This window comes from Rissa tridactyla, chromosome 1 (genome assembly GCF_028500815.1).
Source record: "Rissa tridactyla isolate bRisTri1 chromosome 1, bRisTri1.patW.cur.20221130, whole genome shotgun sequence".
Lineage (NCBI taxonomy): Eukaryota > Metazoa > Chordata > Aves > Charadriiformes > Laridae > Rissa > Rissa tridactyla.
Genome location: NC_071466.1, coordinates 137,733,085 through 137,759,536, shown reverse-complemented (window position 1 = coordinate 137,759,536; position 26,452 = coordinate 137,733,085). Strand labels below are relative to the sequence as shown.

The 26,452-nt window shown below is 42.4% G+C and overlaps 1 protein-coding gene across 7 annotated transcripts; it reads left to right on the top strand.

Moving 5' to 3' along the window:
• Positions 1-2,740: 2,740 nt before the first annotated feature.
• Positions 2,741-26,452, top strand: LOC128916700 (zinc finger CCCH-type antiviral protein 1-like). Of its 7 annotated transcripts, none has more exons than XM_054218709.1 (14): positions 2,784-3,082; positions 5,642-5,774; positions 11,323-11,575; positions 11,686-11,790; positions 12,173-12,241; positions 13,754-13,855; positions 14,828-14,981; positions 15,797-15,962; positions 17,642-17,762; positions 18,321-18,417; positions 18,848-18,926; positions 23,521-23,651; positions 25,411-25,562; positions 26,172-26,452. In XM_054218709.1, the coding sequence occupies exons 1-14, from the start codon at positions 2,799-2,801 to the stop codon at positions 26,450-26,452; spliced, it is 2,127 nt and encodes a 708-aa protein (XP_054074684.1). In that variant the 5' UTR covers positions 2,784-2,798. The 7 variants fall into 7 exon arrangements, 6 of the variants coding, with proteins under 6 accessions (XP_054074707.1, XP_054074719.1, XP_054074684.1 ...); XM_054218718.1 differs by having other exon boundaries at positions 11,686-11,802; positions 14,858-14,981; XM_054218700.1 differs by having other exon boundaries at positions 11,686-11,802.

The following is a 26,452-nucleotide window of genomic DNA, read 5'->3' as shown; positions in this document are numbered from 1 at the left end:
CTGCCTCCACACACTTCAGGCAACAAGTTTGTCCATTTTTCTGTGTTTCCTCATTTTGAGTTTCTGAGGCTGTGGTCTGCTTCCAGTGGGACTAATAAGAAAAGAAATGGCATTTGTGACATGCTGTATCTTCTTGCCATGCTCAGCTGTCAGACAGTAGGGTCTTCTGCAGACAAGTTGTCTATGATACAGAGTGCAGGTCTTCCTGGTTTGAGAGAAACAATGTATTTCTCAATTTTACTGCCTTAAACTGTGTCTTTGGTTACCAACCCAGGCAATTCTTTTAACCTTTGTTCTCCTGTTTCTTCTGGTGCTTACACACACCCATTTCCATTCATACTTCCCTCATACCAATTGATATTTCAGCTTCAGTCTCTGAAAGCTTATTCAGCTTATTACGGAGTCGCGTGAATACCAGAGCCAGGGCAAAGAAAGAGACGTTACAGCTGGAAATAGAAGACAACAGAGAGAAAGATGTGCAGGGATTACATTTTTAGCAGCAGCAAGAGGTTACATCAACCCAGCCACTTTTTCAGTGGTTTCTAACTTTAAGCAAATGGCCTGATATTTAGGGCTGGAATCACTTACTGCCCTGTGAAAAGAATTTGCAACTCCTTGATACAGTGACCCCTTCTGCCTCACCCAGTTGTATTTTTTCACATAAAGGGGTTCTGTTTGAAGCTGGTAAGGAAGTCGAGTATTTGAGGCATTTGTATTTGCAACATATTATACCAACAAACAGAATAAATCCAGTAGCGTTTCTTTGCTTTCAGTCAGGACTGATCCAAAATCCTTCTGAAGTGTACTTAAGCGTAGAATACAACACGCTTGCCAAGGCTGTATTTGCAGCTTCTTTCTGCTTGCAGTGCTTCACTTTACTTTCTTGCTCCATGCTGTTAATACCGTTCCAACAAACTATCCAGTATAGCTCCTCTGCCCACATAGTTCAGATTTCTGAGTGGATTAATGCACTAATGCATATTTTCACTGGAAATGGCTGAAAAACCGAAGACAAATAAATACAAGCAAATGACTGAAAGTTTTGCCTGACTCATGATTATTATCTACTGTTTTGAGTTGGCAATACAGTGCCGACTCACTGTTTGAATCATTTTCTACCTTACCTGTCAGTCTTGAAACTACATCGAGCGTGGATCTGAGTTTTATCATCCTCGACAACCTGTTGACAACCTGAGAATGCACGTATGCATGCCTAGAACATAACCCAGCCCTGAACTATCAATTTACTTCTCTAAAGCATTCTAGCTGCAGAAAACTCCTCCTCTACCTCTCCTTTCTATTGCTTTTTAAAAGTTACTTCATTTGTTCAAGTATCATAGCACAAGGGAAATATGCCCAATGAAAAGATCCTTCCATAACCTTCCCTTCAGCAAAGAAAGAGCAAAACGACAGACTGTACCACCTTGGTCCCATTTCTTGAGGTGGTTCTCTTTCTATGACCTGAACAGTGATCGTGACTGTGACTGTGTAGTTTCACATACCTTTCAAATCAGGCATTAGCACTGGGCAACACAGGCTGGCATTCACTTTATTTTTGAGGTTAACTTCCTGATCCAGAGGGAGTGGTTGGTACTTACTGTTTCTTAAGCTTGCATTGCTGAAGATTTGAATATGAAAAGCTCATCTCAAATGGATTCTGTATTCAGCCATCTCCCCATCTTTCCAATTCAGTATTTGCCATCCTTCATCCCAGTCCCACAGACCTTCCCAAGCCTTACTTCAGCATTAACAGGATTTGGTCACTTCTGGCTTCATGCCCCCTGCCCAGGACACCACTCCGCAACTAGCATTGACCAGCAGCTGATTGCCAACCTGGAAGAAAGAAAAGTAATAGCATTGCTACATAAATGCTGGAATTATTTGGGTACGCTCAGTTTTTCTCCTACATTATAGGCTTAATGCTCTGTACCACACTTGTGTTAGTGTTACCTATAGGTATAGAGGCCAGAAGTTAGCAGGGAGGCAAGGAAATCCTTCAGCGGACACTGGTGCTCTGCTCTACATACACACTCTGGGAGGGACTTGGGATCCATACTTGATATATGGGGACCGATAACAACACTATGTATGGAATTTCATCCTGGTGGCACTTAAAAAAAAAAAAAAAAAAGGAAGATGAAAAAAAGAATCACTTCTCATATTATGGCAATGAAGCTGGTGAGGGGTCTAGAGCATGAGGCCTGTGAGAAGCGGCAGAGGGAGCTGCGATTGTTCAGCCTGGAGAAAAGGGGGCTGAGGGGAGACCTTATCGCTCTCTACAGCTACCTGAAAGGAGGATGTAGCGAGGCGGGGGTCGGTCTCTTCTCCCAGGAGACAACAGCACAAGAGGAAATGGCCTCAAGTTGTGCCAGGGGAGGTTTTGGATGGATATTAGGAAAAGTTTCTTCACAGAAAGGGTTTTCAAGCATTGGAACAGGCTGCCCAGGGAAGTGGCTGAGCCACCATCCCTGGAGGTATTTAAAAGGCAGATAGATGTGGTGCTGAGGGACACGGCTTGGTGGTGGACTTGGCAGTGAGAGGTTAACAGTTGGACTCGATGGTCTTCAAGGTCCCTTCTAACCCAGGCGATCCCATTCGCCTCCTGGCCGTTTTCCAGCCGCCGACGGAGCTCCCCGCCCTCCCCCGCGGCGCCGAGACCCGCTGGCTGGGCCGGGCCGGGCCGGGCCTGGCGGCGACGTCGCACCTCCCCTCTCCGCCCCAGGCGCCGCCCGCCGCCGAGGCCGCCCCGGTTTCGATTCCCGCCGTCCGGTCGCAGCCAGCCGAGGCGACGAGGAAAGATGAGCGACCCGGCGGTGTGCTGCTTCCTCACCAAGACGCTGTGCGCCCACGGCGGGCGGCTGGGGCTGACGGAGTTCCAGCAGCTCGTCGGCCTCTCGGCCCAGCAGCTGGGGGAGACGCTGTCGGCGGCGGGTCCCCAGCGGTTCCTGGTGGTGCGGGACGGCGGCCCCTCGGTGCTGGCCGTGTCGGGCGTGCGGGTCTGCATCCGCAAGGAGTGCGGGGGCTGCGAGGGGCTGCACCTCTGCAAGGCACACCTCATGGGCAAGTGCGGGCTGGGCTCCAGGTGAGCATCGGGGGGGGCGGGGGGCCAGGCAGCCCGCCCCCCTGCCCCAACCCCTTCCCCGGGCTTCTTCTCGGAGCCGGCCGGTCGGAGAGCGCCGGCTCCGCTGGAAGTGCCACTCCGGCCCCTTCTGCCCCGGCTCCCCGCGTCGTCCCCTCACCCCTGGCGTCGGGTGCAGCCTCCTACTGGGCGTTTCCTGGTCGCCAAGGGCCCGTTTGCGCTTCTTGCCGTTTTGGGTAAAAGCCTGAAGTGACGGCGGTAGGTTGAGGTTTTCTAAAGCCTAGTTTTCTTTGTCGGTATTACGGGTTTTTTGGGGGGATTTTTTGTTTTGATTTTTTTTTTTTTTGTTAAAGCCGCTTGGCTGCTTCGCCTGTCCCTCAGCCCACCCCCGGCACCTGAAGTAAGTAAGTAAGTAAGTTTTTAGCTATTACAGCACAGGCTGGCCAGAGGTGGTACCTAGCTTAAAACTAACGGTAAAGGGAGCCAAAAATCAACGCAGAAGCGAGCTCTGATGGAAGAATTTGCAGTTTAAGCCCCCACCCCACCCTCTTCCATCCCCAGGCCTTGCGCTGTTGCCGTGTTAGTTAATGTGCTGAGGCCGTACCAGATTCTTCCTCTTCTGCCCCAGCAAAACCCCTCCCTGTGCCCTCAGGTCTGAAGAATGCGGAGGGGGAAAGGCCGCGTCTGTCTCGGAACGGGGCTAGCAAAGTGTTGGGATGCTGAGACTTTCTCCCCGTTTCTCACTTCACTGACGGTGCAGTAGGCTTCCAGGTGGTTCGCTGTTAGAAATACCTTGCATTTCTAACACGTATGCATGCTGGCACGTGTGCTGGATAACGCTCCGTGAACTAAAATGCATGATGAGGTGATTCCCTTTGCAATGATAAATCGTTCTGCCCTCTCAGTAGCACTAAGTACTTTAAATCACCTTTGTATGTGATAATAAAATGAAGAGTATGCCCTTCGTGGGAGGGAGGTTGATTGGGGGGGAAAATGAGGGGGCAGAAATACCGCTAGGTGGACAATATGGATCAAGACAGAATATTTTTTAACTGATAAGGTAAAATCTAGCCTTGCTTCCAATTCTTGCATCCTTTTTGTTTTAGAATCTCTGGAAAGAAAAATGTCTGCAAGTTACTGGGGTCTTCCTATTTACTGGAATCAGGATTTTAGTCCAGTTAAACCTGTTTCTAACATGTGTCTCGCGAGTAACTTTTCACTGCTTTTTTCTTTTTTCTAAATGTGTTATTAAACTCAGCTGATTAGTTATCATTGTATTTGTGGACTGTTTCAAGCTTTGACTTAGAAGTATGTACTCAATTGATGTAGATTGCCATGTGACTGTCGGTGGAATCTGAAGTTAACCGTGGAGGAGCACTGGTGATGGCTCCTACCTTGAATATTCTGTAGCTCACCTACCTTCATAACCATTAATCAAGTGTCTGCAGAATCTAGTATCCTTAGAAGATCATTACTCAGGACCAAAGATGGCACACTTCTGCCCTTCGAACTTCACATTCTTCTTTATTTGCTTAAAAAGCAACATGTCCAGCAGTTAGTGGGTGTCAGGGGCAAAACAACTACACGAAGGTCGATACAGAAGGATTGGGTCAGACACAGCATGAGGTAAAAATGCTTTCATGAGGAGAGTTTCAGGAGTTAACTGGAGGCTAAAAGGATAAAGAGAACAGAGACTTGAGTCTGATAGATTAACAGGTACTTTTACTGGTTGAGTATGTCTAGTCTTAAGGCTGTATCAAATCATGCTTTTGAAGAGCAAGATAGAAGCAAGCTGTATTTTACTGCATTGAATTAATACACAGGTTGACCATAGTTTTCCTCTTATTATTGTTTTGCAGTATCTTTTAAAATAGATGCAAAAAAAAAATGCCGTCTTGCTCTTTCTGATTCATACTCACTTCAGACATTTCTCTTAGGTTAGTAAGTGCAGCAGTGTCTTTGTTATTGTTGTTTAAGTGCTTCTTTATCCAAAACTCCAAAGTTAATGAACTTTCATGGAGTTTGGTTGTGGGTTTTTTTAACTTCCCAGACAGCAAATATAAGGAATTGTGTTGTTTTCAGCTGCATTATCTCTTTGTTTTGTGCTTTGAGACTCACATCTTTTTTTACATGCCATCCCTGGGACAACAACCTTTTATGTTCACAAAATCAAGGGTGTTGCTACTTCCACCATTGTTGATGTATTCCTCTGAAGTTAGCTTTTCCTCCAGCTGTTCAGGTTGTGTGACTTACTTCTTGATGGAGGGGAAGAAAGCGTGGGGTAGACAGACTTGGCTTCAAATCTGTGCTGCTAGCTTTCCTAAAAGTGGTCTGGCCACATTAATGTTTAAAATGGGGGTAATAATGCTACTGTATTTCAAAGAGTTGCTATGCTGTTTGCTCCATTCTCTAGCTAATTGCAGAGACCATCTAAATGTCCACAGAGACTTGCCAAACTACCTTTCTCTCCATGGGTTTTCCCAAGTTGCATGTTATCTGAGGTTCTTTAAATCAACTTGACTGAAGAAGTAAACATTTATATTCCTGGGTGTTTTCTTGTAGATCTTGTAAGTACTCACATGACATCATCAATGCTGAGAACAAAAAGGTTCTAAAGTCCCATGAGCTGTCTTGCCTCGATGAGAGTGATCTGCGAGTCCTGCTTCTCCAAAATGACCCTTTCTTCCTCCCTGATGTGAGTTGTACTGATTTCTTAAGCTTTTGTTAATTAGGAATGGGAGAGGGCAAGGAGAATGTGAAGTTTTGATCTCAATTTCAAGCTGTTAAGATACGAAACAATAATATTAAGGTTAGTCTGGATGAAGTACAAATGGGAATGGCTCTGTCTGAAAGCACCAGAAGAAACACTATAGAGCCAGGGTTGTGAAAGTTCTGTGTACTTATAACTGAAAAAAGTAACAGCAATAAAACAGTTAAACACTAAGGAGTGTTTTGCTTACATAAATACTAGAAGGCTTGCATGTGGATAAGGCCAGCCATGTCATCTATGACTTGTCAGCAGGAGATGTGTCGTCTGACAGCGGGAAGTGGACAGCAGGGCTACAGCCCGATTTGCATGCCATTCCTGTTATCCCAACAGGATAGCGATAAAGTTACTCAAAACAAGCAAACAAAGTCAGCAGCTTCACCAGAGTTTTAGAGATGGTGAGGTAAGCAAGACGGAGGTGAAAGATCACAATAATTGTACATGCTTGTCAGGATAAAAGGCCTGACCAAGACCAAAGTTTGTTGGCTCTTCTCCAAGAAATGATGGAGACTAGGAAGGGAGGGCCCTTTTCCTCTTCCAGCATATTTTGGTGCTTGAGGGTATAGGGAAGTGAGAAAAAAATCTGAGAAAATTACCAAATCACTGCAATCATTTTTGTGTAAAATCTGCCGCTTCCAAAGTGCACTGAGTTCTTGTACACAAATTTTCTATGATGCAACCTTTGTCTGGTTTGTATGCAAGTCATCGATTTTGTTAAGTTTGGCTGAACAATCCATTCTGGATGTGTGTATAAGGGCAGTGCTATCTTCAAGGTATGGCTATTTCAAAGACAAGAATAGCCTGTTTCTGGCTACAGCTGCTCCTGGTTAAGAAATTACCGGAGTACTGCCTGTTACCCTTGTCTTTTGGAGGTTATAATCTCCGCAGATCTGTTGGCATAATAGTTATATTATTTTCTTATTCCCTGCTGTGACAGTGCTGGGCTTTGACAAAATAAATTATTTTTTTTGTTGGTAGTGTTTTAAAATATGTTGTGCTGGCAGATTCAAGGAGCATGGTGGTGATGAGCAGGGAGAATTAATAATATCTTTGTCCTGCTCAGCCGCATCTAAAACTTGTGTTTCTTGTTTAATTACTCCCAGCAATGAGCAGATGGTAGCAACCATCATTGATTGGTATTACTCTTAAGCTCTTGTCTATAGATCTGTTCAGCCCTCACCGCTGGCAGGCATCATTAATTACCTCTAATTGAGCACCTTAACTCCTATTACGGAGTAAAATAGCAGAAATGACAGAAAACAGTGATTGATGCAGGCTGTTCATATTCCTGAGAGCTGAGGAGGGTGATGTGAAAGCCGACTTGGCTGTTTCTTGCTTAGAAATGCTGACTGGCTTTGCGTGTGCTGACAAATGGCATGTATGAAGTTCTCAAGCAAGAGGAAACTTTGGTCTTCTGTGACCTGAACTGGGGTGCCGGCTAAGAAAAACACAACAGCACTGCAAAATCAGGGGTTTTTACAATGTCTCTCACCTTCTCTGGCTTTTTTGTTTGTTTGTTTCTTGGCAAAATGCAAGGAGCAGTGTGCTCTCTTGATGCAGCTAAATAGTGGATTCCCTATTTAGCTGACACAGCACTTCATTCTGGTTTGGTAGTTTATTCTGATGCTCCCATGTAAAAATCTTGTCTTGCATACTGACATTATCTTTTAATACATCTTCCTCTAGATGCTCTACAAAATTGCTCTCAACCAGATTCAGTGTCTTTAATCTCTGGGAGCTTTACTTTGTAACTTCAGTGACTGGTATCTCCACTACTCTAAGGTGATATTTTGTGTAATGGATGTTCCACACAAAGTGTTTATATTTTGAGTACTCTCTCAGCTTTTATCTGATTCTATGTTTTAGTTGCCCTTTTTTTTTTTTCCTACTCTCTTGAGCAGGAAGATGCAAGCGTGAAAGCAGTTCCTGTGCTCTGGCGCCCAAAACCAGTGTCTAACATAAGTCTTAGGCTTTTTTTGGTAGTTCTTAAACTAGCTTCAGGCTGCATGACAAACTGTGCTCTCTGCTTCTGGTTTTGATTAGCAGTATTCCTGGAGGAGAAAGTTTCTAGAAAGGAGAGGATATTGAAACTAAGGGGGAAAGATTGGGTTTGGAAAAGACCTATTAAGGAAGCAGTGAGTTTAAGTTTTTCTAGAAACATCCAGGGAACTATATTACTCCTTTGAAACAAGAGATTTTTGTATAAATTTATATCACAGCCCTTAGTTTGTGCTTGACTGTCTGTCTCTGGTGGATGTTGGACTAACTGCTTGTTTCCAGCTTGGTAACTTGAACGGTGATCTCCACTTGGAGGGGTGGAAGAAATTGCATGTTTGAAGCCTTAACTTATTTTTCTTCTTAGTTAGGCACTGATATGAGGCACGTACATTTTAGATGAGGGTAACACTTTGGGTGGTATGGGGCCCCCAAAATAGAGCAACATTCTTCAACTGAGGAAGACCATCCCTTGGCAGTGGTGTAAGATTTGATTTCTTTAGAGACTGAAGTTGCAGCGCATCTCCCACAACACTGTTCGTTATTACCTAGCACTTCCATATGTTCTTGATACATAGATCTTAGAGTGCTCTGTAGATGATAAGCCTTTCTGCATTCTCCTTGGACAGAGTTAGGAAAATGGAGGAGAGAAAAATGAGGTGACTTACCCAAAATTCTGGAGTAGGTGAATAATTACTTTGCATTGGCAGGTGCTGGTACTTCTGGATCTCACTAAGAAAGGCACATGATACTTAAGATAAATAGCTGATTACTACTAGAGGTTATAATGAGAAGAAATCTTCTGTGTCCCTTCTGGTGTTGTGGGAACCCACAACAAGACAGCATCAGACAGACCTCACTGGTGGGACCATGGCTTGCTGGGCAGAATTCCCATCCATGGTGATGTTCAGCACCCTTGATGTTCTTCATGTGTTTATAGTATTTTTCTGAAAAAAAAACCCCAAAAGCTATTGGTCTTCTATCCATATAAGTCTGAATGTTCTAGATAGTACACCAAAGTTCACCGAGAGCATTATGCTCTTATGCATCTCTATAGGAACAAGCTCTTACAAACAGTACATACGGGTTGTATTGTTAAAGGCAGTCTATGCTAATGGCATGGCATGTGCTCTTATTATGTGGCTGTCACTAATGATAATGTATGGGCCTCTGCAACCAAGGCCTACAGGTAAACTGCCTAGATTTCCTAGAAGGCACTATGTCCTCGTTATAATGTCTTCCATGGTGGCCCGCTACATTAGCTGAAAATAGCTCCAAAATTAATTTTCCAAAATTTATTTTCCCAGTACAAGAGAGTGATGGAGCTACTGGAAGAGGAGTTCAGCGAAGTGCTACTGAGATGATGAAGGGACTGGAGCACCTCTAACAGGCTGAGAGAGCTGGGTCTGTTTAGCTTGGAGAAGTGAAGGCGCAGGAGATCTCAGTCAGTATTTACAAACACCTGAAGGGGAGGGTGTAGAGAGGACAGAGCAGGCTCTTTTCAGTGGTGCCCAGGACCAGAGGTGATGGGCATGAACTGAAACACAGGAGGTTCCCTGTGAACATCAGGAAATGCTTTTTTACTGAGAGTGACTGAGCACTGGCACAGGTTCCCCAGAGAGGTTGTGGAGTCTCCCCCCTTGGAGATATTCAGAAGTCGTTTGGACACCATGCTGGGAAAGCGGTTGTACATGGCCCTGCAGGGGGTTCTCGGCTCAGGCACCTGGAGCACTTCTTCCCCTTCCTCCTTCTCACCTTGGCGTCTGCGGGGCTGTTTCTCACTCTTTGCCTGCTGCCCCCCTCACTACTATGCGGTGTTTTGCCCTTTCCTAAATAGGTTTTCTCAGAGGTGCCACCAGCTTGGCTGAACGGCTCAGCTGTATCCTGCAGTGGGTCTGTTGGAGCCAGCTGTGTCTGGCATGGGGCAGCACCTAGCTTCTTTTCACAGAGGTCACCCCTACTGCCAGCACCTTGCCATGGGCACCCAACAGATTGTAAAACTACTGAAAGCGTTTTATGATGCAGCTGAGCTTGAATATATAAATAATAGGCATAATTGTAAGGGGGTAAATGGGAAGTTGTGATACAGTTGCACAAACAGGGTACAGGAAAACATGTGTAAGTAAAATCTGCAAGGTGTCTGGTAAAACTGAAATCCTGCAGAGCAGGCAAGAAAGGTATGTGACGGAAGCAGCATAATCCAGTAGAACAAGCAAAACCAGAACAAGTCCAGATCCCAAAAATAAGATGTCAAAAGCAAATGAGAGCATTCTTTGGGGTGTTAGAGGTAGAAAAGCATAAAGCATCCACAATGACAGAGGGAAGATGGGGAAGAAGGAAGACAACCCTATTTGGTTTCTGCTTCCCTCAGAGGCTAAGAACTGTCAAGGACAGTAACCATCAGCGCTCACTGAAACGACATCAGTTCTGTGGCTTCGTATGCTGCCACCTAATTTAGAGCAACTTTGTGAAGGCGAGTTGTTCTGGACATGATGCTGACTGATGGCGATAAGGAACTCGCCTTTGGCAATGGGTATTGTTAATGAGTATGAATCTGGTAGAGAGTTGTTTTGCAGTTGAAACTGGCCTGATTTTTCAGTCTTTTAAACACTGCCATCCCAGCAATCTCCAGTTCCCTAGTTGAGATATAAATCTGTATCTATTCATTTGCAACATGGCATAGAAACTGTTGCTTGGAAGGGGGACTGGGAGGAGATCTGTGACGGTTCTGGTGTGATGCTGGGGCTACCTGCCAGACCGCTGCGTGTTCCTCAAAGCAACTTTCTTATTAAGGGCTGCCGCTTTGTGCTGCAGGAGTGGAAGCGTTGCTGTGGTGCTTGGTGGGCAATACGAAGGAGTTTTTTGGTGTGTGATTTGTTCCCTGGGTCCAATTCACTGCATATCTCTTTTTTGGTGAGCAGAGGAATAAAGAAGTGTGTTGCTTTTTCCATATGTACTCAAAGCAACATTCTTTACCATTTTTAGATGCCCCAATCTTCAATGTAGAATGAGCTTTACAAATAGGAAGTGCAAATGCAGTTTCAGCTCCATGAAATAATGCCTCATTTGACACAGTATGTTTTTATGGAGGCATTTGTTCTTTGTTATGGTTTTGGTTTGTGTGGTTTGTTTTTTGTTGGGTTTGTGGTTTTTTTTTTAAATAGAATAACTGTAAAATAGTCAATTGTTATGCACCTGCCTTACTTAGGCATCCCAGAAATGAATTCTTGTTGGATTGGCTTTTCTTTTTCTTTGAAAAAAACCTCTGCACAACTTCAAAATTCAAAATGCATGAGTCATCTGAAAATGCCTGCTCTTCCAGGCAAGAAATTTGTCCAAATTAAAGAAATCACAAGGAACATATGCATTTTAGTCACTTCTTTTCCACTGTTAAAGCTGCATGCCTGTAGAACAAAGAAAAAAACTGCTAATTCTAATGTGCTTTTCCATTTCGTATTGTGTCTGTCCTTCCCATTTCTAGGTCTGCCAGTTTTACAACAGAAAAGATGATGCCTGCAGACAGCAAAACAATTGCAACAAGCTTCATGTTTGTCGACACTTTCTCCATGGGGAATGTAGATTTTTTCCATGCAAGAGGTCCCATAACCTCTTGACTACCCGTGCATTGAGACTGTTGGAAAAGGAAGGCATTGATGTGAACATAGCTTCAAACATCCAGACTATATATGATCACAAGCATGCGGAATTCAACAAGGAACTGAAGAAGGGGAAAAGTAAGTTGTAAGAAGCACTGGGTTTAAATAGGATTCTGAGTTTGAGAGAGGTAGAAGCCATTCTTGCCTTACCTCACAGCTAAACCCTGTCGTCCTTTCTGTGCTTTCAGTACAGTACCACAAACCAGGAGAAAATTTATTGAAAAAACCAGCAGATAGAAGGAGTAAAGAACTGACGGGACCTTTGCAAACACTGCACACACCACCTTCAGAAGGTAAATATCTAAGTAAGTACTAACTGCTTCCATGTGGAATCAGCTTCCCTATTTCCCCTCTTACAATGTGTACGTAGGTTTTTTTTCCCTTCTGCCATTGATCTGCTTTCAGGAATGGAGTAAGTTATGGCTGAGTTGTGTGGGAGAGAGTGCTGCATTACTGTTGTGTAAAATACTTCATGCAAAATTGCTATCGAGTGGTTGCCAATAACTGTGACTAGGGATTTGTAACTGTTATTGCCGAGCTGTTGTATCAGCAGTGGAGTGCCAGTCAAAAGTTGTACATGTGATGGACACAATCCTCAACACACAATTTGGGATTTTGCCATCTAGCTGAGGTTCTAGTCCAGCAGTGCTGTTCATTCAGTGTTTTCTCATGCAGGTCCTGGTAGCCATGTACCTGGTCAGAGCCAATGCCAGTTGCCGACAGGAGCTGGAGGTAAAGACAAAGGTATGGATTGTTTCTAACCCTCCAGTCTTGAGATCAGTGGTTCTCATTGGGGTTTGGTTTCACACAGCCTTACAGCTCCTCTGAACTTTTAGATTCTTTTAGATACTCCACACACGGAGGGTGTAATGTTTAATATCAAATTTACTTATTTAAAGATAGTCGATCTTACACGGGTGTTGTAGGTTAACCCTGGTGGGCCGCTAGGCACCACACAGCCACTCGCTCACTTCTCCCTGACCCCCAGTGGGACAGGGGAAGAGGGGGAAAAGGAAAGAAAGAATAAAAGCAAGAAAACTTGAGGGTCAAGATGGCGGGGGCTGGGGGGGAAAGGGGTAAGTGAAGGGTAAGTGGAAGAAGAAAGAAAACAAAGCAAAACAGGTGATACAAAGGCATTCACTCACCACCTCCCATGGACAGGCCGATGCCAGTTTCTCAACAAAAGATAGCTAACTCTACTAAAACTCCCTCTTTTCCCTTCTATTGCTGAGCATAATGTTATATGGTATGGAATATTTCTTTGGTTAGTTTGGGTCCTCTGCCCGGTTGCGCCCCCTCCCAACCTATTGTGCCCCCCTCCCCCCCCAGTCTATTCACTGGGGAGGAAGGGTGAGTAACAGAGAAGGCCTTGATGCTGTGCAAACACTGTTCAGCAAAAGCTATGACATCATGTGTTTCAGCATTGTTCTGGTTAAAAATTCTAAAACACAGGATCATATGAGCTACTGTGAAGAAAATTAACTCTATCCTAGTCAGGCCCAGTACAGTGAGATTTCTGATGTGCTGCAAAATACAGTACAAAATACAAAAATACAGTACTGTGCTGAAAACACAGTACAAATGCTAAGTTACACTTACCAAAATATAGCAATTGCAATACACAGTTCAATCACAATACCGACGTGATTCCCTTTATGGGTCTGTATAATATGCTTACCATCACGATGCTGGGTATCCCCAGTCCCTAGTAAGGAATACGTGGGTTGAAGCCAGCTCAAGCCCATTTCTGTCTTTGAAATTCTTTTGCTAACTGTTTAGTTTTTATACTACTGTGTTGGGCTGAGCTCCATACTCACTTCCTCCATGCTGGTCTGGCCAACTCAGGCAGAGGCTTGCGCTCTTTTAATGAACTCAAAAAGAAACGTTTCTACCACCAGTTGATCCACTCGGCTGACTTAGCCATTTATCTACAACAGAGGCCACTCTCTTGGTCATCTTTGTGTTGAGACCAAGTCAACTTCTTTGCAACAGCTGTGGTCAAGTCACAACAGCTTCATGATATCGCCCTTGCCCATCTGTACTGAGACTTCTTCCATTGTACGGGTTTATTTGTCAGTTACAAAGCCCTAGCTCATGCAGTGGGCTGTACAGGGGATAGTCAGATCCCCAAGTGCTTAACTTGGCTACTGCAATCAACTCCTTGTTTTTTCTGGGATGAAATACCAAATTCAATGTCTTTCTCTTAGAGTTGTATTTTGTTAGGGCAAATAAGGATTGATGTGTTTGTTCTTGTAGATAAAAAAGACAATTCCTCTGCTAAAGCTTTGAAGGATGACAAAGAAGATAATTCTGATGAAATATGCGTGTTTCATGTCTGGAAGTTCTGCAAACATAAAGGTAAGCTTTATAAAAAGTAATGTTATCTTGGGAGGGCAGCGTTTGCAGAGACACTCCCTGCTTAATGGTTCGGACTAGTGGTGGCCTATGGAGTGGCAGTGGCGATCATGCCTTCTCACTCATTCACTTTGTTTCCAAGTCACTAATAAACTTTGTCAGAATTACAAACGCAGTCAGAGGAAAGTGGAGTGTATATCAGCTTCCCCCCAGCAGAAAGGCCTGAAAGGCCTGTATCCAGCAGCATGCACACATGCAGGGGTGTTATGCAGGTCCAAACTCAAACACGCAGACATACATGCATTGAAAACATAGATGATTTCAAAAAAACACAGAAGTCTCCCTCTTTCTGTGTGAAAGCTATATAGCACTGCTGCAGGTCTTGCATGCAAAGCAGTTAAAAGTTGCTGCTTCCCATTTTCTGAGAAGCAAAGCATCGATTCCAACAGTGCCGAGCAGTTTGTTAGTGGGGCAGCGTGCTACCTGTTCAGGGGTGAGTGTAGGGTCCCTCTTGGGGGATGTTCTGTGGAGTGTTGCAGTCCTTTATGCTGCTTCATTCATTGGGCTGGGCCTAAAAAAACAAAAAACATTCAGGCCTTGGTAACCACCTCATAAGCTCTAAGGGACTAGTGAAAAGAGGAACAAAATATATCGGAGTGCTTATGTGATGTGTAGACTAGACTTTTTACAGCTGAGAAACATGGTGGTGTGATGCAGAGACACCTGTCTGTGGCCCTGCTCACCCAGCTGCCAATGTTGAGTTGTGGTTTCTTTGAAATGTATTTGGCAGTATGAGAGCTCATGTTGCTTTCCTAGATGAGACTGGAGAAACACACGCCCCTATTGTTCATACATATTTCTATTTTCAGCACTCTGTCTTTATTGCTTATACCAAACCCCGTTAGATAAAGCCAGAGTGTAAAAAATGCTGCTTTTTTTTCCGTCGTTGTCTTGCTCTCTGTGTTATGATTGCAGAGCTCTTTACTGTGACTGATGTCATTACAGATAAATGCAAATCTGTTCATTACCATTTGCCGTATCGATGGCAGTTATATAACGGGATCACCTGGTGTGACCTTTCCATGATGGAGGAGATTGAAAAGGCCTATTGTGACCCAAAAAACAGCAGGTATAATGATGCTGGACTGCTTGCTTAGTGGTTAGGCCCCTGAGGAAAAACTCTTGTTTTCTTCCTAAAGATGTCTGACTTCTGATTCTCAGCTAATCAGAATCTGGGAGGATGTACAAATGAGAATTTTTCTTTTAAAAAGAAAAGTGAAAGTGATTGCATGGAAATATCACCTAATTTTTATCTTCTAAATATAATACAGCAACATCTTGCATTTTAAATTCTATACAGGGTAACAAGAAGTGGGTGGAAGTTAGTGCTTAGAATATTAGTATTTCAGATAATGAATCATAATTTATTTATAATAATTAAGTCAGGCCTTTTAACAGCAGTTCAGAGATGGCCCTGCTGTATGGCTATTCCTTTCCTAATACAACTAGTACCTGTAATAATATCTATAATGTGCCTAGAGGAATTTTATGAAATGCCCTTTGTGTAAGCAGCCCATCTTTTTTTTCTTTTTTTTTTTTTTTTTTTTAAGAGAGCTCATTTTCCCTTTAACTTATTTCTGAAAGCCCCACTGTAATTTGTCACCCTGGATTTGTAGAGGACCTCAAGTTTGAGTTGTCTGTAAAGCCAGCAGTGCAACATCTGGCTAGCAATTCAGATGGCATTCAGTGTCTCAGAGGCCATAGTTTGCTTCTGAAGACTGGAAACGGTTTTCAGAGCTGCCATCCATGCTGTGGGAAATACTCTTATTTCAGACCTATTCAGGCAGTCATATTATATCAAAGAAAATTGCACCATCTTAAACTGAGGATTAGAGGATAAAATATATACTGTTAACTATAATAAACCTGAATTTGTCCTTACAGCACAGCAGATAGGAACATTAATTTCGAGACAATGACCTGCCATTCTCTTTCACTTCGACGCCTCTCTACACCGTCATCAGTCACAAAACCCACATTTGTGTTGACTACACAGTGGATTTGGTATTGGAAGAATGACCAAGGCCAGTGGATTGAATATGGAGAACAGGTGAGTCCATATCCTGTGCTTTGGATCACTTCTTAAGAAATGTGTGGAGCCTCTTCCCCCTCCTTCCCCTTTACTTAGCAAGGTTAATTAAGCCAATACTTGTGCTTGAATTCTATAGCATCCAGTAAGGCAGTGAAGCTACAGATGTTCAGAACAGATGTGACAAAATGATGACAGGCTGGAGGGGAGGAAACACACCTAATCTCCTTGCAGTGAGGTTCAATAGGACTAGTTGTCTGTCTTTGTGTCTGGCTGATTTGTTAAGACTGCTTTCCTGACAAAGACCTTGTTGGCAAATGCAGGAAAGCAAAATTCCTTTTTTTCAGCTTGTATTGATACAATTGTTTTTGATGATGTATGCTCGTGTCTCTCGTCACATTCCCTTTTGGAGTTGTCCATGGCTTCTATGCAGATTTAACATGTGTACACTATCCTTGACATGTATTGTCTTTTAAATTATTCAGGAACTAGTCTTGCCTTCTGAGCCTTGTCATGCTTCCTTGGACATGCAAGGATTGCTCTGCTTTCTCAGATCAAATGTTACCTTTTTCCTTGGGTGGCCAAGTCCTCTTTGAGAGTGATCTATCTGAAAAATGCGGGAAAAGAAATAAATAAGGAATCTGTCCTCCTTCCCCCCCAAGGCAGATGAATTTTCCCCATCTGGTTTACAGTATAGCTGCACAAAGGGCAGAACACAAAGGTGGCCCAGGGACATGGGAAAGTAGGTAGGAAAAGATGATGGATATAGTGACTCTCATAATGGTGGGTTTTAGTTTCAGTAAATAGCTTGAATGGAAAGTGTCTCCATCAGCATACCCTCATATTTGACATTGTTTTGTACATTAGAGAATTATACTTGCATTGTGGTTTAACCCTGGTGTCACAGAGCGGATTTAGAATCTGCCAACTATGCCAGTTTGTTGTGGGGGAGATTTTAGACTGTTTAAAGAACCGTTGCCGAAGTAGCAGCAAAAGTAGTTTTACTCAAGTAGGATGTTGCACAGGTGAGATTTAACAAAGCCCAATGACAAGGTTTACTCTATTACTTACTGCACGAGGGTATAATAACAATAATAATACAGTTACCAATACAAAAGCTTAGTACGCTATAATACAAGGTTATGCACGATATTGGTCACTTACCAAAGATCTGCAGTTGGTAAGGGGTCTCTCAGCCTCAAGGAGTAATTTGAGAGGCATCCAAGCTCAGGGAGAGATCACTGCTGTGCGGCCTGCTCCTTAGCAGGGAGAGCTCAAAAAAGCTCACTCAGGCTGTCATATTTATGGGATAAAGTGGTTGGCTCGTAGTCAAATTACATGTGGTAGAAAAGGTAAGCATGAGACTTCTTGTACCCACAACTTCCTTTGTTCCTTGACAAATTAGACTTGGAAGAACCACCTGCTATTCAGGTGTTAATCACATGATCAGTGTTCCAGTTTCCAAGCTCATATACATCAATGCTCACCACGTCACCTTGTTCCTGTGTGGGTTTTCAGGGAACAGGTTGGAACTACAATAGTTCTGAGTAGATTCCTCTTCATCCTGCTCTTTGCCTCTTCTTTCCCTCTACCCAAACTAGCTATCCAGGGTTTAGTCCTGACTGTGTTTACTCATTACTCTTCTCTCTCTCTCTCTCTCTCTCTCTCTCTTTTTTTTTTCTCTTTTTTTCCCCCCAAAGGGAGAAGAGAATAGTGTGAATGCGCCGTCTTCTGCTATTATTGAGAATTTGTATCTAGCAGATCCAGATGCCACCATATCTTTCCAGGCTGGCTTGCATCATTACCAGCTCAATTTTAAAGGTACTCACTTTAAAAGTTTTCATTTACAACTATGCAGTGCTTTACAAAGCCTTACTTCCAAACTATCCCAGCTTTTGGAAACTGTGATTTCTTTTACTAACATTACCAGATATACTCATTGGAAGGAAAAGCAAGATAGCGATGGCCCAGAGAAAATTCCATACAAAAGTTGCCTTCCCCTTTACTCATTGACACTATCCAGGTTCACACAGGATCAGAAATAAAAAGATACATAGTCTTCACATAAAGTCATAGTAAACTTTAAGTGAGTTAACCCTGTGAATGGTAAAAATGAAAAACGAAGCATCTTTCTGTGCTGTTGGAGCAACATTTAAAGAGTGTGAATGACTTCAAGGAGCAATCAAGATAGGCACCGGTTAAATAACAGTGTTATGGGAAGGAGAGGAAGCTTATATAGGCTTTGTGCAACAATTCTTCAGCAGATGGAATTGACGATGAGTATGCCACTTTTCATTAACGAATGACTGTCGTTCATTAATAAACCCATCGTGTAGACTTTTCATGACTTTTTCTTTTTCTTTCTGTTTTCTCCTCAAGAAATGACCCAGACAAACATCTCTTATGGAACTCAAAGACGGGTCTGCAGGCGACCAAAGTTTTTGTCTTCTGAAGATGTACAGAAGATAAAGAAAGGGTAAATGATGCTCTTTAAATTGTTGGTTTTTTCATAGTTCAGAAGTAAGGCAAAATGGCTAGCAGTGCTGGCAATAATCGTGCAAAGAACGTAGCTGTTGCTAGAAGAAAACTTATTCATTTGACTGAACAGAAGCTATATCACAAACTGCCGGCTTGGTGTATCACCTGGTTTCTGGGGTACATGTTACTCCAAGTACCGCATCCATGGGACTGGTGATGGACAGCTTTTTCTTAAAGAAGCAAGTGAAAGGGGACTATGACAATTAAGTGGCAGCATGCAAAACCCAGCTCACAGACTGAGGCTGTTTCCGTGATTTATTTTGTTTATTTTTAAGTGTAGGAATTGGCCAAAGGGTTTGCTTCCAATTTGAGTGTTCAGAGCAGTAATAGAATTACTAACGCTTTGTTCTCTGTCTGTTTATAAACAGCCAGAGGGATTCTTCTATTCCAAATCAAGCCTGTCCTACCCACTGGGATCAATCTGCACTGCCTGAGTTGGGATACAAGGTATCATTTTTTTTCCTTTTTTTTTTTTTTTTTTTTTACCCTTGTAATTGTGATGGAAAGGCACGGGTCAGAGGAGGATGCTGCTTAACTGAAGCAATTGTAACTGGGTAGATGCTAAAAAGAAACAGGAGTGTTTTCTTGGGTGGGTTTGCTCTAAAGATCTAGGTGATCTCCCAACAGCTCTTTAAAAAGGTGCCAAATTCCCATGAAATTCAGGTGCATTTTAGGCATCTATCTACACACAAAACCAAACCTCACCAAATTCAAGACAAAAAGATTCACTGTTAAAGATGAAAAAAAAAATGGCTTACTTTGGTGACTTAGTGGACCAGTTAAACAAGGGGCTTTTATGAAGTGGGTATTTCTTCACCAGCAGCTGGGCTGAGACCAAACCCTTTCTGTGTAGGTCATTAAAAAGCCATTAAATATTAATACCATCATGGCTGTTGGTGGATAAAGTTTGGATTGGAGATCTAGCAAAGGAAATCTCTATATGCTCTTTCAAGTCACCCAGTACTGTCACATACATCCAGAATCTGAGCACAGACCATCGCCTCAAGGAATGGCAGAAATAAAGTTACAGCCAATAATATCAAAAAAGCAGTTGCAGTGATCTCTTCAACAAAACAAACCCCTGTCAGCCCAAAGTCTATGTTTCTATTTGGTCTACCAATTTTTAAATTACTAGGTCTAAGGGTATTAAGAAGCAATCCTTCTGGAAGAGCAACACAGACTATGGAAGTACTACAGTGTGCTAGAAAAAAGGCTTTTCAGTGTTACACTTGTCCTTTTTTATAGTGGTTTTGACCCTGATTAAGGAAGAGCACATAATGTGGAGCATAAGAGGTTTTTCTTGTTGACTGTGTCACAGAATCTTGTGTGATGCTGACCAAGTTGTATTGGCACAGATATCATGATGGCTAGGGACAGGACAGAAGTAATAATCACATTTCCTGAATTCTTTCTGGCTACTTTCAGTTGACAGAGAGCTCCATTGATACTCTCACTCTTTGTATTTTATTTTCCCTAATGTAGTTACATTGGCAGTGGCATAAGAACCAGAAATATCACATGTCTCAGCTTCTGTGGGCTGGTTTCTGTTATTCTGCTTTGTGCCGAATGTTTCGTGATACCCCGACTACCCTCTTGTGTTGGATTATGCCTTACTCAGTGTAACACCTGTATCTGGCCATGCGTGTGTATAGCAAATTCAGCTAAATACAGTTCTGATGAAAAATCAATGAGTAAAACTTAAGTCAACTGCTCGGTACGTTAGCTGCCTTTGAATAGCTGTTTTTCAAAATCAGCAAAAAACGCTAATTTTTCAAGAGTGTAAAAGTGTCAGGCACAGCACCTGCTGAACGAACTAATAATGAGTTTGTGTGGGAATGTGGCAGCCAGACCTTTTGAAGATTTGGGCCTGTGATATTTTGAGGTCTGTCAAAATAATAAAGGGTATAGCTAACCACCTCTTCCTTTGGCCTGTTTGGCTACTAATCAGCAGCTTAACTGATTAACATAAGCTTAAATTTTTCAAAAGAATGCCAGGAAGGCAGCTAGCTCAGTTCTTTTTACGTCTCCAAGTTGTATGTACTTAACTACTTCCCTTATTTACTCTGAAAACTTCAATCTGAATTTTAGTTGGGTCTATTTGAGGTGTTTCTGGAGTCACTAAGGTGAGTGTGAGAGGCTTTGGAATGCGACGTGCAGATCCATGGTATCACTGGTGGTGACTTGTGGGGATGCATGAAACAGAAGGATCGTCTCGTTTCCTAGAGCTCAGTTTGCTTGCTGAGTTGGCACCTAAGAGAACCATCTCTTAACTTGTAAACTGAGTGACTTTCATAGGAAAGGAGGAGTTCGTTCTGTACCTAAAACGTGACAAAGCCTGCACTACCTGTTGGTACTAAAAGTGAAAGCCTGGACTAAATTAAATATTTTTGTGGGACCCTAAGCTTGTTTTTTTGCAGTAGGTAATATTGGGACTGGCTGGGATTCTGCATGCATGTGATGACCATCGTAGCATCTGACAATTACGACTTGATGAATTCCCTTCTCTTCAGACATTGACAAATAATCCTGGCAAAATTTGCTGCGCTGGAAGTGATCCATTTTAAAAAGGAACACCTCTATGAGATAGGGAGAAAGTCATCTTTGCTTAAAAAGAGCAGTTCTGTTTTGGTAACATTGCTTATTTTTTGAGGGTTGCTGTGTCTTAATCTCTAAATCATTTCGAGTCATAGTTCTATAGAAAGTAGAGTGTATGAAATGCACAATGGAAATTGGAAACACCAGTTGAAAAGCTGATGTGGATTTCTTCTGTCTGTGTTTAACGAAGTGGAATTAGTAGTTGGGAAACCTTTTAAAGGCCAAAGAAAAAAAAAAAGAACTTGTATTGTCTTGGAACTTTGTGCTTGGTTTTAAATTGTTTCTTTAATGTACAGCTGAGGAATGCGTGCAATGAATGTGTGGGTTTTTTTATGTCAGGATTAGTCATCATGCGGCTGCTGTGTTGCCGAATCCTGACAAGACTGCTGTGCTGTGGCAGGAATGGGAGCTGATGCAATGTAAACAGTCTATCTGTGTACTTCATGACCATTAGTTCTAGTTGGGTCACTGTCACTAATACAAACTATGCTGCTTCCAAAACCTAAGTCAACCAGAGATCAAGGTTTGATATCACAGAGCACTGTTCCTGTGCAGTCATTGGCTGTCAATTACCGTCAGGGCAGTGATTCTTTCTCTGCCTCAGAAACTCCCCTTCTTGATAGTGGGTTAGCAAATGCTTATCTTCTCTAGGCTTTTCCTTTTTAGGCCTGAAGATGAAAAGAGCTAAAGAAGTTATGTTGCTATGAAGTATCAACCTGCAATAGCAATGTGGTGTTATCCTTTATTAGCAGGGCAAGCATCCTTGGGGAGGTAAGGAGAATCCCACAAAGTTCTCATGCAAAAGGGAACTAGCTTTGTTGCTTGGAGGCCATCATATGACAAAATACTTGAAGTACCTTTCTTACAGGGTTAGGTCTTGTACCATGTGGCTGACCCTCTGCTTTACCCAGAAGGGTTGCAGTTCCTCGGTATAAGATGCATCGTAGCAAAAGCATTACTTGTAGTCTAAGTAAGAATTGCTTATGTATAAATAAAAGACGTAGTACTGCAATATAGTGACATCATTTTCATCGTGTAGGTGATGGTAAGCAACTTGAGCTGTGGTGTCACAGAGCACACAGATAATAAATACTCGCCTATCCAAATTGTTTTCTGTGTTGTGTTGTAAAGAAACTTTGGAAAATACTCTTGTATTAAGACATGGGAAACTTCATTCAACATTGTAAAAGCTTTTTAATAAATTTAAAGAAGTAATTCTTTCTCGTGCAGATGACTTTATTCTTAATCCATAGAAGACTTTCCTGTGATAGGCCTCTTCTTCAGTAAATATTTAATGCACAAGCTGGACATGGTGTCCAGAAATTCACTTCTTTATTTTTATGCAGCTGTGAAATATAAATCGTATTTTATCTCCTCTCTAAACTCAGACTTCCAAAACATGGAGCTTTTGCCTCTCGGTTTAAGATGTTGATTTGATATTGCCTCCTAGGATGACTGCAGCTTTTCTGCTTAAAACGCCACGTTGATGCATGGGATGTTGGGCATTTCACTTGAAATCCTCGAGTCCCCATTTGGCTTAGGCAGCGGTGAAATGGAAAGTATTACCAAGTGACATCGGTCTGCCAGCGTTATGCATTTTCAGTCAAGTTTATGGAAGAAAAGTGTTTGTTCTAGAAGATAAAGACACAGATTACACTGGAGGAAAAAATGGAAAATTTATGCATGACATAAGCAGAAGAGCTCAAATCATGTTTTCATTATGTTTTACATTAACTTTTCTTTGGGGAAAATGTGCATTTCTTGGTGGATTTTTATATGCGAAAAGTATGGGTAAATACACTTGTTTCCTTTAGGAAAGGAGGGGATATATTTTCCTAAGGAGGTATTTGGTGTAACATTCCTATTAGAATCTTAATTGTTCTGTTATGTTTAGAAATGTAGCTTTTTTCCTTAAGTCTATATTTAAGTGCAACTTTCCAAGTTTTAACTTTGAAAAGTTAAGAAGTTACGATGCTGAGAGGTCATCTGTATTTTGTTTGTTTCATCTTTAATAGCTGAAGCTCCCTTATATGTCTGGTTACAAATGATACTGTTGTCTAACATATTTTTTTCTTAATCAGCTTTATAATATAAAACCAGTATTATCTGGAATAATCAGTCAAGTTTTCTTTTTGGAATTTCTGTTTCATTGAGATTTAAAGTTACAAGTGTCAACTCTTACTTGGAGATGATGATTCATCCTTTCGCTTTCAGAGTCCTTCCTGGAGAGAGGCGAGGTGTCCTTGCAAAGCAGGAGTGACATACTGATTTACATATTAAGCGTCTGTCCTAATTATTCACGTAGTCAGGATCTAAAGCATTAAATTAACCTTCATAAGTATAGTTTGGGGACCCTTTTGAAAGTATATCTGCTATCATTAGGTTCCGCGTGTTATGAGCTAACTGAAGCCTCGTGTCTTCTTTTGCTTTGGTTTCTATTTTATAGACAGTGGAGCTCAGTAACACAACTCCGGAATACGATGAAATAAAACAGCTGTTTCATCAGACTATGAAAGGCTACAATGTCCTTAAAATACGGAGGGTTCAGAATCCGTCCCTCTGGAAAGTGTTTCAGTGGTTAGTATTTGTTTCCTTATCCTTATGGAGCGGGATTCTCCAAGAGCTGGTGTCCTGTATCTACTTCCTAGGAAAGGAAAGACGTTACCACCCGTCCTTTAGCGTGACTGGTGTTCCCTTCTTAGGGGCAGTTTCAGGAGTGAAATTAAGTCTCTAAGACCTTACAGAGAATTGTCTGCTCCCAGAGGGAGGTTCTTTTTGCAGGGCTTCTTGGAAGATGAGGGTGGGGAATGGACAGAAAGACATGAATGATGCAAAATTGGGATGAGGATACCCACAGTGATGTGGAATAGCGTATTGGCGTATTGTCCCTGGGATTGAATGCTAACTGCCTGCTGCATGCGCGCTGTCTGTTACAAATGTTTATCCATTAGACCATACGAAATGCTCACTAAAAAAGAAGCGGGTAAGGGTAAAGGGTGTGGGGGTCTTTTCCCCCCTGCCCCCAGTCAGATTTATTTAAGGCTTTTTCAAGAGTTTGAGTGCCTTTACTGATGGCAGTCAGTATTCACTGAGAAAGAATCCCTGTGTTTTAAATCAATGATCTCTGAGTTCCAGAGCTCCTTTCTGGTTTTCAACATCTGCACCAGTGATACTGAACTCCAGGTACTTAACGCCAAGCTAGATACCAACAGATTTGACCAGGTGCTAGTGACAATAAATGACCATGTTCAGGTTAATTTGGTAGCAGATTAAGCTGTTGCGTAGAACAGTTGTCTAGTCTGAAACAAAAGCACTGATACTCAATGGAAGTATTCAAGGACTGTATGGAATGGTAGTAGAGAAAAAAAATACTCCTCGAATAAGTGCTTTCAATTGCAAAGTGCCTGAACCCAGGAAGCTCTCAGCTAAGAGTTTCATAAAACCATCTAGCAAAACTTCAGACACTTCAAAACATGTAATAGTGCGTATTTTTTATCCTCCTCCAATGAGATAATTAAGCTGACCAGGCAGAGTTTAACGTTGCCAAGTTCTCAATGAACAAATTTCAGTCCATTGCTCTTAACTTCTCCTCTACACAGTTTACAATTTGGAAGGATTCTCCCCTCTCTCCGGCTCTTCACTTTGTAGCTGATCACTTCATGAAGAATATTACTGTTTTGTCCACTTCAAGAGCTTCTGCAAACCCGTGGGATGTCTGGATGCTGTGAAATAGTGATGGGAGATACTATCTGAGCCTTCCATTGTGATTCCTCTTTTGACGCTGGTCAAAGCTCGGTCTGACTCTGGTGGTGAAAGTGGTGGAAGAAGGCTCAGTGTCTCTCCTTCTGGCTCTTGTCTCCTCAGCTGCACTGATCTCAACGAGGTGCAGGAGCTCGGGGCGTAGGGCAGTTTGAGTTCGCTAGGGGAATGAAGAGCAAGGTGCCTCTGGCTGCTGGAGCGTGGAGGCTCTGCGGTTAGCACCACCTCCGCTCCGCAGCGAGCTTGCGGGTGGGAAGGGACCAGAGACATTAAAGCAGAACTACTAGGACCCTACAGAGGAGCAAGAGTGGGGACTGCAATAGTGTCAATGCTTACTTAAATTCATAGAATTATCTAGAATTGCTGGGCAGTGGTATCAGTATATTGCTCATCTTGTAATTGGGCATCATACTATTAGTCTATCTCTTCTAAACTGAGAGAAAAGAAAGCAGACTGGAAGTCTCATGCAACTGATATTTACACGTACATGCTATACCCTTTTTTTTTTTTTTTTTTAAAACCCTTTCTCACTTTTTTTCCATGGCTCACACTCTCCTCCCCTGCATTTTTCTGTTAGGCAAAAGGAGCAGATGAAAAGGGAAAATGGAGGGAAGGAAGTCAATGAAAAGCTTCTGTTCCACGGAACCAAGACCTCCTTTGTGGAATCCATCTGCGTTCACAACTTTGACTGGAGAATTTGTGGAAGCAATGGAACTAACTATGGAAAAGGTATGTAGGAAGTGACTCTGTGTGTTAGATGTCTACTTAGACTGCCTTGATACTACAGCAATCAAAGTTTTGAAGTCTTTAACTAGAGAGGGTGGAAAAAAAAGAGGTAGGAATTGGTTTTATGATCTTCCCTCTGGAGAGGACAAGAATTTGCTTGGTGCAGGGGTAAGTCTTTTCACCAGTTCTTAAGAGAGTTAATGTAGGGATTTGAAAAAGCTTCTGTTGCTGTAGGTGGGATCTTCCGAAGGCTCAAGGTCATAGTTTGAACTTGCCAGAGAAACAGCCGCTAGTCTTCATGGCAGGGAGCCAGAAGGTTGTGCATTCCCTCGGTATGATTGTGGAGGGTCCTCGTGTTTTCTTGTCTTTCTCTCTCATCATAACACACATACCTGTAGTGTTTTGATATGGTTTGGGTTTTTAAAAATTATTCTTTAAATAGCAAATTCTGAATGGAAATTCTGTGGCGAAATCCTTTCTCTTTTAAAAATGTCTGTGGTACGAGGTAAACGAGTAAGAGGAGACCTGAAAGTTGGATGTTCAGGAGATGCTCAGTTTTTGCTGTAACTTTATACATACTTCTTATAACCATGTTTTCATATCATTTTCTAGGAAGTTACTTTGCTAGAGATGCTTCCTATTCCCATGCGTACTGTCAGCCTGAAGTGAAAACAAGCACCATGTTCGTGGCTCGTGTATTGGTTGGAGATTATGTGAAAGGCAACTCAGCCTACGTTCGCCCCCCAACAAAGTCTGCTGATGGGCTTCGCTTTTATGACAGCTGTGTGGATGATGAGTTAAATCCCTCCATTTTCGTTGTCTTTGAAAAATACCAGATTTACCCAGAGTATGTGATAGATTATAAGGAGGGAGAGAGATGTGTTATATCTTAA

Coding starts and splice junctions, on each gene's coding strand:
- LOC128916700 (XM_054218700.1), top strand. CDS start 2,799: ATGAGCGACCCGGCGGTGTGCTGCTTCCTCACCAAGACGCTGTGCGCC. Junction 15,963..17,641: donor GGATTGAATATGGAGAACAG/GTGAGTCCATAT, acceptor TTCCCCCCAAAG/GGAGAAGAGAATAGTGTGAA. Junction 25,563..26,171: donor TGGAACTAACTATGGAAAAG/GTATGTAGGAAG, acceptor ATCATTTTCTAG/GAAGTTACTTTGCTAGAGAT.